The following is a 13619-nucleotide window of genomic DNA, read 5'->3' on the forward strand; positions in this document are numbered from 1 at the left end:
TTGGATCCTGGATGGACTGGAAGGTGGTTCCGGTCCAGGTGAGATACTGTGGACCCGGGTGGAGATGGGAGAAGGTGGTTCCGGTCCAGGTGAGATACTGTGGACGCGGGTGGAGATGGGAGAAGGTGGCCGGATCCTGGGCGGACTGGAAGGTGGTTCCGGTCCAGGTGAGATACTGGGGACTCGGGTGGAGATGGGAGAAGGTGGCTGGGTCCTGGGCGGACTGGAAGGTGGTTCTGGTCCAGGTGAGATACTGTGGACCTGGGTGGAGATGGGAGAAGGCGGTTCCGGTCCAGGTGAAATACTGTGGACCCGGGTGGAGATGGGAGAAGGTGGTTCCGGTCCAGGTGAGATACTGTGGACTCCGGTGGAGACTAGAGAAGGCAGTCAGATCCTGGGCGGACTGGAAGGTGGTTCCGGTCCAGGTGAGATACTGTGGACCCGGGTGGAGATGGGAGAAGGCGGTCGGATCCTGGGCAGACTGGGAGGTGGTTCCGGTCCAGGTGAGATACTGTGGACCCGGGTGGATATGGGAGAAGGTGGTTCCGGTCCAGGTGAGATACTGTGGACCCGGGTTGAGATGGGAGAAGGTAGCCGGATCCTGGGCGGACTGGAAGGTGGAGATGGCGGGAGTTGCTTGGAAACGTGGGTGTGAGACAGTCACAGCTGAGCCCCCTGTGTTTTGTTCCAACAGCAGGAAGAATGAAGCTGCCCTCCGTAGATGAGGAAGGCTGTGAGTGAGGCAGTTTTGGGGCAAGAGCGGGAGTTGGTATTAGATGTGTTTGCATCTGCAAGTGCCCCCTGGATGTCCAGGTAGATGTGGGTATGAGGCTGCCACTCAGGGCCGCTGTCAGCTGATGTTTCAGTTCGAGGACGTCTGTGAGGGCCCAGGGATGGGGTCCAGGCCCTCACTGAAGGACAGGGTCCAAGCCCTCACCGCTCAGAGCTTGGGGAGAAGAGGAGGAAAGGCCAGTGCGCTGCAGCTGAGGGCCTGCACCCCCGAGTTTCGGAGGCTCTGTTAAGTGCCCAGCGTCCAGAGAGTGGAGGGGTCTCACTTGTGTGGCTGGAGGCCAGGGTACCTTTGAAGCTCCAAGTTTTTGGCCAGGTCGAGGTATCTCCTGTGGGGATGGGTGCCCAGCAGTCCCCGACTGGACCCACTGTGGATGGGTTGATCGATGCATCTTTCTGGTCCATCTAGTAACGGGCCGTCTCTTCTGGACTGCCATGTGCCGGTGGCTCTTCCCTACCCAGTTCTGTTCTCTGAACTCACTGTCACACTTCTGGTGTGTTTGTTGCACACCCCGCCGTCTGTGTGGTGGAAGGCTCCTCTCCCAGTTGGTCCCCTGGAGGTTGGTGTCCTGAGTTGAGGACCTGGTGTCCTCACATCCTGACGACGACTCTAGACGGCTTTTCTCTGCCTGCTTCTTTGCTTCTCAGCAGGGAGTCCCTTCTTCCAACGTTTGTTACGGGGGACTTTTCCGAGATGCCAGGACCTGTCTCCTCGCTTTGGAAAATCCCATCGCGGGACAAGATGGGGACCTGTCTTTGCCAGGGATTCTGAGTGTTTTATTGAGGGGGTCATCATGCCTGGCGCTCGGAGGCCGAGGGTTGTGGGGTGCAGAGAGGAAGGCAGGGCCAGGTCCCTGCATTTCTGCAGCCACTCGTCTGAAACGTGATGTCCGTCACCGTCCCAAGAAGGAGGCCCCGCTCCAGGAAGTACCCTGACGGAGCTGATTTGGTGCTGCATGGTGGTGTTTCATCTTAACTCCTGGTCTAGTTCCGCTTAATTGCATAGGATTTGACTCTCTACCAGTCTGGATCCCTTAGCGATAAGGAAACAAGACTCGGAGGGAACTGGCCTGCACCAGAGAGGGTTCCTCCCCTTCTCTCCTCCGGGTCAGCCAGAGGCCGGGAGTCAGGGCATCAGGGTGTCCACGGGACTGTCCGTGCTCTCGCTCTGCCTCCTCAGCTCTGCTCTCCTGGGGGTGACTTTGTTTTCTCTGCTCTCCTGTGGGTGACTTTGTTTTCAGGCAGCAAACGCTCCCGCAGCAGTCCGCAGGCTGATGCTCCAGTGAGTGACCGGCCTCCCCCCGGGTGCAAGGGGGTGCCAGGCCTGTGCCCCTTTGGAGCGGGGCCTAGTGCATGGGGTTCAGGCTCAAACGTGATGAAAGTATATGACAGGCCCGAGGCAGAGGGACGTCGAGGGCAGGCGGTGCTGTAGGTCATTCGAAGACGGGCTGGTCCCAGTAGGAGGCGTCCACCTCTGGCACCGAGGCTGCTGCCCCAGAGCCTCCATTGCTCGGGAAGAAAGGAAAGAAGAGAGAAAGGAGAGAGCGGCTTCCTCCTTGTCGGGGGGTTGCGTGGAGTCTGCACACGCCACTTCCGTTCACCTTCCGTTGGCGAGAACAGGGCCACACTCAGTGCTGGCATGGGGGACAGTGACCGAGGCTTCTGGCTGGCCAGGTGGCTCGTCGCTGAGGTCTTCTGCCCCTTCTCCAACCCTCCAGGTGTGGCTACAGGGGAGGCTACATGGAGGTGATCAACCTGCACCCTGAGATCAAAGGTCAGCTGGTGAAACTGCTGTCGGTGCGTCTGTGCCCGCCGGTGTCTGGGCAGGCCGCCATGGACATTGTCGTGAACCCCCCGGTGCCCGGGGAGGAGTCCTTCGAGCAGTTCATCAGGGTGAGTCCTCTGCGGCCTGTCTGTTCACTGCCCCAGCCAGGGTCACGGTGGCCCGCCTCTCTCCAGACGGCCTCCTGGGGGCACTCCTGGCTCCTCTGGGCACCTAAAGCAGCTGGGAGATTCTGAGGGCACCACTGGGCGAGGTTAAAGTGGGAGGATGTGCATGCAGTGGATGCAGTGACCCCTTCCTCGTCCTCACCCGGGGGCCCCATGGACGGGCACCCAGGCGGAGGCCCATGTGTCCTGAGAGCACTGGGTGGGGGGCTCTGTCACTAGCGACCAGGGCAGTGGATGAGCACGGCGCTGATTCTAGGCCACAGGCCTGCCTCTGGCCTAAGCAGATGTCCTGTGCAACACCCACGGATTGAGAGTCGGGAGGGATGGCGCCCACAGGGAAGGCGGTGAAGCCACCTCCGAGAAGCATGCTCTAGGGCAGGGGTCTCCAAACTTTTTACACAGAGGGCCAGTTCACTGTCCCTCAGACCATTGGAGGGCTGCCAAATACAGTGGTCCTCTCACTGACCACCAATGAAAGAGGTGCCCCTTCCAGAAGTGCAGTGGGGGCTGGATAAATGGCCTCAGGGGGCCGCATTGCGGCCCGCGGGCTGTAGTTTGGGGAAGCCTGCTAGGGTGTCCCGTCCAGGGCGAGTCCATTCAGACAGCTGGGCCGGGACCAGACGTTCTCCTTCTCAGGAACAACGTCCGGGTCGGAGAACAGAACCCATGGCACAGGCTACCCGAGACCTCCCAGTGGCCTGAGGCTCCGCGTTCCTGTGCCCCACACCCCGGAGCACGTCGCAGCCTGAGGGCCGAGCGCGGTGGGAGACATCCAGTCAGGGGCCACGTGTCTCGCCCCCTCCCAGAGCGCTGTGCTCACACACGTGCAAGCCGGCCGGCCTTCGCTATCTGCCCCGTTCCCTGGCGTTGAAGGGACTGTGTCCAGGGTCTGCGGCCGTTCCACAATGGCCCCAGATGCCGACTCCAGCGCTTTCTCTGTCCCATCAGGAGAAAGAGTCTGTCCTGAGTAACCTGGCCAAGAAAGCGAAGCTGACGGAAGACCTGTTTAACCAAGTCCCGGGGATCCGCTGCAACCCCTTGCAGGGCGCCATGTACGCCTTCCCGCGGATCTTCATCCCCGCCAAGGCCGTGGAGGCCGCTCAGGTCGGGGCGCCGGGCGGGGGCCCTCACGCGGGGTTGGCTGGGGCTCTGGCTGGGCTGTGGGATGTGGGCCCCAGGCCCAGCCCAGCCCCTGCACGCTGTGCTGCTGGGCGATCCAGTGGCCCCTGCACGCTGTGCTGCTGGGCGACCCAGTGGCCCTCACGCGGGGTTGGCTGGGGCTCTGGCTGGGCTGTGGGATGTGGGCCCCAGGCCCGGCCCAGCCCCTGCACGCTGTGCTGCTGGGCAACCCAGTGGCCCCGGCGAGGGGAGCTCATCTGGGCCCTGCTGATGCCGGGGCCCGGGAGGTAGGTGCCCAGGTGGGATGCGAGGACTTTGAAACTGAACGTGGGTTGCAGAAGCCACGAGAGCCTCTGGTCCCCTGTCCCCGGCCACCGTGCCCTAGAGCCTCACTTCTCGAGCTTCTGAGAGTTCCAATTCGGGTCTGGGGAGTCTGGAGGGCCAGGGTTCCAAGTTTCTGACAGTGTCTCAGGTGATGCCACGGACCCTCCTTTGAGGGTCACATGCTTTAGGGTGTTGCCCTCCCTGCCCCCTAAACCTCCTCAGTAACCCTGTGAAACATTCAGAGTCCGCTCCCCCCCCACCAGAGCTACTGAATGAGAGCTCTGTGTTGGGCCTGAGAACCCATGTAACGGGGGCCCAGGTTTTGCAAAAGCAAGGAGTGAGAAGCACTGTCAACAGTGCCCCCCGCAGACCCCGGCCGGGTGGCTCAGCGGCTAAAGCCTGGACCTGGCGTGCCAGAGGTGGCAGGTTCGACCCCAGGTCAGGACACGTAAGAGAAGCAATCAATGAGTGCACAACTAAGGGATGCTTCTCTCTCTCAAATCATTGGAAACTTAAGAGAACAAAGCCTCCAGCAGCTTGTGCAGCTTGTCGCCTACAGCCCCCGATGCAGCCCTCAGGGCCCCAGGTTATGTGGCTTGGTGGGTAGGAGGCCACCTGAGTGCTCACTGATCTACTGCCTGAGGGTGGACACAAGGAGAGGGACTGGCCCTCCTCCTCAATGAGCAGACGCCCCAGCCCATGGCCGCCGTCCTGTTGACCTTCGGGGTCCTCGGTCCCTGCCCTGGCTCTGGTCCTCATAGGAAGGGGGTGGACGGCCTCGTCACAGGGAAGAACCTGCTCCGTGCCCACCGTGTCCACCCCAGTTCTCAGTGGCGTGCTCGTGCACAGCAGGCGTGAACCCTGTCCCCTGTCCCCCTGTCCCCGCAGGCCCATGACATGGCCCCTGACATGTTCTACTGCATGAAGCTGCTGGAGGAGACGGGCATCTGCGTGGTGCCTGGCAGCGGCTTCGGGCAGCGGGAGGGCACCTTCCACTTCAGGTACCACCTCCCCGCACCAGGCGCTGCCCCGGGCCAGTCCTGGGAGCCTGGCTCCCCGCACGGAGCACAGTCCGGCTTCGGTGGCTGAGCTGTGTCCGCCCGCCTCCGCTGGTTCTCGTCCTCCCCGCACACCCCCATCCTGTCCTGCAGAGGCCCCGGGCCATCTGGGCCCCTCTGCTCCACTGCCCCTGTCCGTCACGCACCTGGAGGTTCCTGGTGGTGGTTTCTGTCCTTCCCTGTCCCGTTCCACCCCCGCAATAGCAGCATTCAGCATCCGGTGCTCAGTGGCGTGTCCACTGCACCACAAGCCTGCTGGGGTCCTGCATGCAAAACCGAAAGAGCCAGCTTGCCCCTGCATGATGGGAACCCCGGGGCGCCCCACGGAGGCCGGGCGTGTGCAGGACAGCACCTTCTCTCTGCAGGGCCCTCAGATGTCCCCATGGAGACACTAAAAAAAAGACACATCATGAGCTTGGTTAGCACCTGCGGCCAAGTCTCGATTTGGTCAAGGTCACAGGCAGCATGCCCCAACGGACCAACATAGAGGGTTGGCCACTCCACCCTCATTCTAGGGTTCTCTCAGCCATTCCGGGGTCACTCAGAAAGCTGTCTTCCAGTCTGGGCGTCAGGTGGACAGCAGTGGAGGGAGGAAGAGCTGCGACTGCAGGTCCCCGTTATAAGAGACCAAGGGAAGACTTGCAAGGCCCGTCTAGCGGGAGTGACGTCCCTGTGATTGTCATGCTTTGGAGAAGTTCTGAATACCAGCCAGTGTGGTGCAGGCCTCAGCAATAATGGCTGACGGTTCTCAACTGGATTGCTGCCCCTAGCTTATTGCTTCTGTATGAATAATGAGGGGAGAAAACAGTGGTTCAAGTGCCAGGTATTGTCCGGAGCTGGACCATGGTAGAGGACAAAGCAGGCCTGCCCGCCCCCCGCAGCTGTCCCACACTGTCCCCCCAACGGCAGGGGACAACTGAGCCCCGGGGTTCACGCCTCGGGGTTCACGCCTCTTCCCCTTTTCCAGAGCGGCTGGTGTCCAGGCTGACCGACGCTGCTCTCTCCCGACAGGATGACCATCCTCCCTCCGGTGGAGAAGCTGAAGACAGTCCTGCAGAAGGTCAAGGACTTCCACATACAGTTCCTGGAGAAGTATGCGTGAGGACCCCGGGCCCCAGAGGGAGACCGCCCTCCGGCCCTCCCGATGCCCCCGGCGACTCCGCCTCAGGCCTTGCAAAGGCCCCTGGTCGCTTTCATGGTCATTTTGCCCCAGAAGACTTCTTTGTGCCTTGGTGTTGGGAGCGTGTCTCTTCTCCGAGCAGTGTGAACTGGGGGTGTCTCAGAGCCCTGCCTCCCCCCCATGCAACCAAAGTGGAGGGGACTTGGTCAGCCTGGGTGGTGGCGTTCTCTCTGAATCAGTGGCTATTGCTTTCAGAAGGTTCATTTGGGGTTTAGAGCAATACAGCTGTGTCAGGCGAGATGCTGCCGGTCTGGAGAAACCCTGGAGAAGGCTGGAAACCCCCAAATCACCACCAGGATCTGTGAAATAAAACCCTTTAGTGGTGCAAACACCTAGCCCTCCCCACAGGGGAGCCTGGAGTCACGGCAGGCTCGGAGAGGGCACCCTCTCCTGGCCCGGAGACAGACAGCCTGTGTCTTGGTCTAGACAGGGGGAGACAGACAGCGAGCACAGGGCTCGCACGGGTGCCAGGCTGGGTGGTGGGCACTGAGGGCCAGGGCCGATGTTGCTGTGTCCTGCAGGGGACGAGTGGGTGTGAGCCAGGCTCCAAGCTGAAGCAGGTAGAGAGGGCTCCGTGCACACACGAGGGTTTCGAGGGGAGAAGAGTTCTCTTCGGCGTGCGTAGGCTGGGACAGTGGGTCCCGCCCCACAGTTGTGCCAGTCACGGGGAAGGATTCTGCATGGTGGTGGGGGGATCCGCCCTGCTCTTTCCTACCCAACAAGGGGATCTCCCCCAAGGGCTTGATTGAGCCTTTCCCCACGCCACCCTCTGCTGGTGACAGCAGGAACAACGCTGAAAATGTCCTAACAAGGCCAACAGGCCTCCCCAAGGACCTGACCGTCCCTGGCCCCCAGTGCGTCTGGCCCATTTCCTAGCCATTGATTGGCCCAAGTGCCTGGTAGCTCAGCGGCTGTGGCGAGTACACATGATCGCTCTGAAGTGCATGAAAGTGTTTCAACTTCTTGCAAAGGGTTTTTCCTCCAGGACCCAGCGTACAGCTTCCCCACCTTAGCAAACCTGGCTGGGCCCCCGCCCACCCACCCTCCCAGGAAGTGGGAGCTTCAGGCAGAAGCAGGTGTAGTGCCCCGTTGTTGCTACCACCAGCCTCCCCAGTGAGCAGTCAGGGAAGCCAGAGTCAGCCCAGGAATCGATCTGGGGACCAAGCAAGTCCCAAAATTAAATGGAAGGAGTGGGAGAGAAATACAAAGTGTGAACTTCGAGCTCACTGCCTGGGCTCCCATCCCATGCGATAGAAAAACTCCCACCTGGCGTCACGGCCCCAAGGAGACAGCCAAAAGGGGACACTTGGGAACGTCTTAAAATTGAGGCACTGCACTTGGGCGTCGTGAGGAGTCTGTAAGCCAGGCTGCGCCCCAGAGCTGGGAGCTGTCTGGCAGAAAGGTTAAATACAGTCGAGGCTAGTCTATTTTTTATATTTTTGTAACAATCGCTTTTTTTAAGGGGGGACGGTGGGCTAGTGTTTGTTGTCTTAACAAGTCCAGTAGTTTTTGTTTTGTTTTTATAAATCTCTCCAGGTTATAAATAACCTCCCCCTAAAAACTTTGCAACGTTTACATGGTTTTTAAGAAATGATGCCGTCTACACTTGGTTTGCTTTTTAAAATAAACGAATAAAAAAACCGTGATTAAGGAACGCTGCTTTAGGAGGTTAACTTCCAGATAGAAGCGCTGATCACGATACATACCGTCTTCCAGACTCTGTTCTGGTGTCTTGCTCGGACATCATCAGAAGTCGTCCGTTACTAGGGGTGACACTAGACTACTTACACCTGTGAGGCTCTCGGTCACTCGAATAGGCCCCTACGTGGGTGGTGCTGGGCTTCCCTGGTGCTCCACGGCCTCAGGCGTCCCCTGGGCAAGATCGCTCGTGATGATGACTCTGGCTCGGCTGGAAATGTCTAAATAAAACACATGTCAAGGATGGTGACTGCTTAACGTTCCTTGCCATTGAGAGTTAAAAGCACACATACTAACTGGGCATCTTCACTGTGTGTCACTTCTCTATTGGTCACAATGAACACTTCCTCCCAAGTCCTGGGGCAGCGGATGTAGAGGTTTATTTTATACTTTTGTGTATATATTTTTCTCTTAAGAGGAGGAGAGATTGTGAGACAGCGCCCCTGACCAGGATCCACCTGGCAACCCCCATCTGGGTCTGATACTTGAGTCAACCACACTCTCCTCAGCTCCCAGGGCCAAAGCTCACACCAGCCGAGCCCCTGGCTGGGGGAGGGGAGGGGGAGGTAGGGGGAAACAAGCAGATGGTCGCTTCTCATGTGCACCCTGGGACCAAACCCATGATGTCCACATCCCAGGCCTGTGTGGCCTGTACATTTTCATATTGGAAACATTTCTAAACTCCCATGAACCTCAAGCACAGGGAATCGTTATTTTCAACTTAGTGAGCACGCTTTCAGGAGGGTTAGGCAAGCATATCTTAAGAACAGCATATCTAAACCACTTGCTATTATGTAGTTAACATTGTGTCATAAAACACGATATAGTACCGTCTTTTAACAACTATGCTATGCATTGAATGGCTGTGATGGAATTTAGTGGGGGATGTTGAGTAATTTTCAGTTTCTCACAAGCCATCCATCATTCAGTGACATTCTCGTATATGAACCTTGTCACACAGCCGTGGTCTCCCTAAGATAAAGGGAGTTTCCAGATGAAAATACTGTTGGTCACCTTGGGGATCCCCACTGGCAGTGTTTTAAGAGCAAACATCACCTGTAAGGAAGTGGGGACAGTGCGGGTGGACCTGGAGAGCATTATGCTGAGACGGGGGAGTCAGAGGGACAAGTGTCACCTGCTCTCACGCGTGTGGAATCTAACGAACAAAGTGAAGTGACAGGCAGAATAGAGACAGACCCAGAAAACAGGCTGGCAGTTGGGGAGAAGGGGCGGCCGGGTGGGGGCGTGGAGGGATTGAGCAGAGGACAAAACTCATGGACACGAACAACGTGCTGACCGCCGGGGCGGAGGGAGGCGGAGGGAGGCGGAGGGATACACAGTGACAGATGCAGACTTGAGTTAGGCTGGTGAACACGTAATACAGTGGACAGATGACGTGCTGTAGAACTGGGCACCTGAAGCCTGCCATGTGGTGTCAACCTGCACCGCCCCAACGAAGTCCCGGAAATAAATAAAAGCAAACAAACTCCCTCTAATTTAGCAGCCAAGCCCATCTGGAATGTCACATTTCAGCTCTGTAATGACATAAGTGTGAACACCTGGGCTCACCACACCCAAACAATGCCTGGCACCTGGCACCTCCAAGAGGAATGCCGGGGGAGGAAGCCGGCATTTACACACATGCCAATCATGTGATGACCAGCATAGCGACTGCGCCTCGGAGGGCGGGTGGAGCCCGCAAGCGTACCAGCGCGTGGGCAGAACGTCTCTGCCTCTTTATTCCTCACTGGGCAGGTCGCGCGGCCAGGTGATCCTCCCTAGGACGTCCTCACTTTGCGCACAGCCGGCGGTTTGGGCCCTCTTCCGGCCTGGGCATGCTCTGCCGGCTCCTTCCACAGGCTGCGGGAAAGAAAACGGAGGCACTCAACAGCTGACCTGCCCCAGAGGTTGAAACGGTCCTCATTCAGGGGCCCTCAGGGCGGGTGCCGCCCCACACTGCTCATCAGAAAGGGAGCTCCGGGCATGTCCTCCCAACATCCCCTCTGGTCAAAGATGCCGATGGAGAAGAAGAGAAGCAGCAGGGCCAGGACTGGAGGCCACACCAATGCCCTGGCCCCCTCCACGGCGACACAGATGTTTTTCAAACACAGGAAATGCTGTCCCCTCCCAACCCAAAGCCCCTTGTCTATGGAAATGGGGCGCTGCCCCAGTCAAGTCATTTAGGAAAGAATGGCCGCACCTCAAGGCTTGTGGTTGGGCATGTGACCCAGGACCGGTGTCCCTGACACCAGTGACTAGTTCAAGGATGACAGTGAGCGACACAAGGGCTCCACGAGGCCCACCCTGGACTTCTGCCGGAAGTGAGGAGGAAGGGGAGCCGCCGTGTCGGGGGGTTGCGACATGGTTGTGCAGCGTCTGGAAGAGCATGGGCCTCGGAGTTTGGACTTGCACGGGAAGCCTTCCCTTCATCACGTGAGGGCCACGTGACTCTCCTGGAGTTCATTCATGTTGCTGAGACTGGCTTCCTCAATCTGTGGACTGGGGCGACCGCAGGGCTGCTGTGGGCCTCAGAGGTCATAACCCACGTCAGACACTGAGCACTCGGCCCTGATCGGCCCTTCCCCATGAATGGTGGTCCTGCAGCGGCAGCAAGCTCCCGCCATGCTGAGCCCAGGGCACAGCGCCATTGCTCTCTGAACAATTATCCGAGTACGTTTCGTCAGTACTTGGGACAAAACTGCCAAGTCCTAACTGACACCATTGCTGGACGGGAACTTCATGGAGCCTTCCCAAGTAAATTATCAGTTACCAAGATGTCCTGCCTACTCCCTCCCAACCCTGGAGACAGATGACTATTGTCTGTAAAAATAAACAGCAACTAGACCACAGTGAACACCCGTCTTCTCCAGTGTGATACATTTTGGTTAAAATTCTTTATATGACACCAATAGTCCAAGAAACAAAAGAAAAAAAAAAAAGATAAATTAGACTTTTTTTTCAAAGAGTGCAAAAACATCTGTGCTCCCAAAGGACACCCTCAAGAAAGACAACCCATAGAATGGGGAAAAATTTGCAAATCAAATGCATGAGGAAGAAGGTGGCCGTCCAGTGGAATGTTAAGACACAGACCACTCCTCAGTGCATGCCGCTGCGTGAGAGCTGTGTTCTTCCAGGGGGCTCCAGGGCAGGCAAACCCGTCAGCAGCGGTCGGCCTGCGTTCAGGACACAGAGCGGGGGGGTGATTTTTTAGGGTGGTCACACTTCTGCACGATGCAGCATATGATAACAGGTAGACACAACGCACTGGTCAAAGCACAACAAACTTGACAACACATAGGATTACCCTTAATGTGCGGAGATTTGAGAAGACTATTAGAAAAAAGAAAATAAGAAAGTCACGCCCTGGCCTAGCATGCAGAGGACCCGGGTTCAATTCCCGGCCAGGGCGCACAGGAGAAGCGCCCATTTGCTTTTCCACCCCTCCGCCGCGCCTTCCTCTGTGTCTCTCTTTTCCCCTCCCGCAGCCAAGGCTCCACTGGAGCAAAGATGGCCCAGGCGCTGGGGATGGCTCCTTGGCCTCTGCCCCAGGCGCTGGAGTGGCTCTGGTCGCAACATGGCGACGCCTAGGATGGGCAGATCATCGCCCCCTGGTGGGCGTGCTGGGTGGATCCCGGTCGGGCGCATGCGGGAGTCTGACTGTCTCTCCCTGTTTCCAGCTTCAGAAAAATGCAAAAAAAAGAAAAAAAGAAAGAAAAAGAAAGTCACGGGGGGGGGGGTGTTTCTAAGACAGACACAGAAGGCAGCACCCCGATGTAACTCTATTACAAACGTAGGAAACAATCTGACTGCAGGGGGCGGGGGACAAGGAGCCAACCTCCGTCACTGCAGAAGTGGAGCCTGTGCAATTCGAGGTAAAAGAAACCATCCTCAGCCCCGTACTCCAGCCGATCAAGCTGTTGACCACACGGGCGAGGGTCAACAGTTCTATTCTTAGAATCGGACAACTGAACAAAGGCTGCTGGCAGCCGGCGGGGGGCAAGGCTTCTCGGCGTCTCACTGAGACACACTGTCCAGTTCATGCAGGTAGGACTGTGAGAAACAGCTTCTATGGGGTGTAATATTAGTAAGGGGGAATTCTACAAAAATACCTGATGGATATGCCTCAAAACGGGCTAGGTCCTCCAAACCAGTCTGAGAACTATGCTGGCCAAGAGGAGCCCACGCAGACATGACTCCATGGAATATGGTATTCTGGAACAGAAAAAGTGGGAAGAAAACCTGAAATCGAGTATGGAGAAAGGATTTGAATGGGCTTTTTTTTTTTTTAATTTTTTTGCAAAGATACACAAATGGCCAGTAAACACATGAAAAGATACTTAATATCATTCGTCACTAGGCAAGTGCAAATCAGAACACTTGATAGCTCTGGAGGGCCAGACTGGTTGGTTAGAGCATCATCTCGACGTACAAGGGTCACAGGTTCAGTCCCTGGTCAGAACACACGCAGGCACAGATCCATGTTTCACTCTCCTTTAAATCAACTTTCAAAAACACCCACACTTTATACCCACGGAGGTGGCTACAATAAAAGAGCCCCATGTTGGCAGATGTGGCAAACGGGCACCTTCACAGATGGCAGGTGGCACTGTGAAATGGCACAGCCTCTTTGGGGAAGGTGGGCAGTTCCCCAGAGTCAACAGCTACCGTCAGACGCAGCGACTTCACTCTCAATGCCCACACAGAAGCGAACATACGTCCCCACGAACATCTATACATGAATGTTCACAGCAGCTATGATCCCAAATAAGAGAAAACCCCAATGTTCACCCACGACAAGCAGGATAAACAGTGCACGGCATTACCTAGACAGTGAGGTGTCACTTGGCAACGGAAATGAAGTTCTGATACACGCTATCACCGGACGAGCCTTGAACACAAAAGGCCACATATTGTCAGAACTCTATTCTCTACCAAAAACCCAAAGTAGGCAGATCTCTAGGAACAGAAACCAGATTCGTGATTGCACCGGGGGAATGGGATGGGGGGATGGACGCTAAAGGATTTGGGGTTTCTGTTGAGGTCATGGAAGTGTTCTGGGTAGCAGGGATTCTTCAGAACTCTGACTATACTAACCTCCTCCCCTCCCCATCCAGGCCCGTGAATCACACTTTCTTAATTTTATTTTTTAGAGACAGAGTCAGAGAGAGGGATAGACAGGGACAGACAGACAGGAACGGAGAGAGATGAGAAGCATCAATCATTAGTTTTTCATTGCGCGTTGCAACACCTTAGTTGTTCATTGATTGCTTTCTCATATGTGCCTTGACCGTGGGGCTACAGCAGACTGAGTAACCCCTTGCTTGAGCCAGCGACCTTGGGTTCAAGCTGGTGGGCTTTTGCTCAAACCAGATGAGCCCGCACTCTTGGCAACCTCAGGGTCTTGAACCTGGGTCCTCGGCATCCCAGTCTGAAGCTCTATCCACTGTGCCACCGCCTGGTCAGGCCATACACCTTTTTAAGAAGGTGTATTTGAACATATA

The 13619-nt window shown here is 56.9% G+C and overlaps 1 protein-coding gene across 4 annotated transcripts in view; it reads left to right on the forward strand.

The window, feature by feature from the left end:
• The window catches only part of GPT2 (glutamic--pyruvic transaminase 2), a 29806-nt gene extending 21732 nt beyond the window's left edge, over positions 1-8074 (forward strand). For all 4 annotated transcript variants that reach the window (XM_066242264.1, XM_066242267.1, XM_066242265.1 and 1 more), the window contains exons 9-12: positions 2508-2682; positions 3688-3843; positions 5071-5183; positions 6252-8074. In XM_066242264.1, coding sequence (XP_066098361.1) covers positions 2508-2682; positions 3688-3843; positions 5071-5183; positions 6252-6342 — 535 coding nt within the window. In that variant the 3' untranslated portion in view covers positions 6343-8074. The remainder of the gene's footprint in view (positions 1-2507; positions 2683-3687; positions 3844-5070; positions 5184-6251) is intronic.
• The last annotated feature ends 5545 nt before the right edge of the window (positions 8075-13619 follow it).

The sequence above is a fragment of the Saccopteryx bilineata genome, chromosome 9 (genome assembly GCF_036850765.1).
Source record: "Saccopteryx bilineata isolate mSacBil1 chromosome 9, mSacBil1_pri_phased_curated, whole genome shotgun sequence".
Taxonomy (NCBI): domain Eukaryota; kingdom Metazoa; phylum Chordata; class Mammalia; order Chiroptera; family Emballonuridae; genus Saccopteryx; species Saccopteryx bilineata.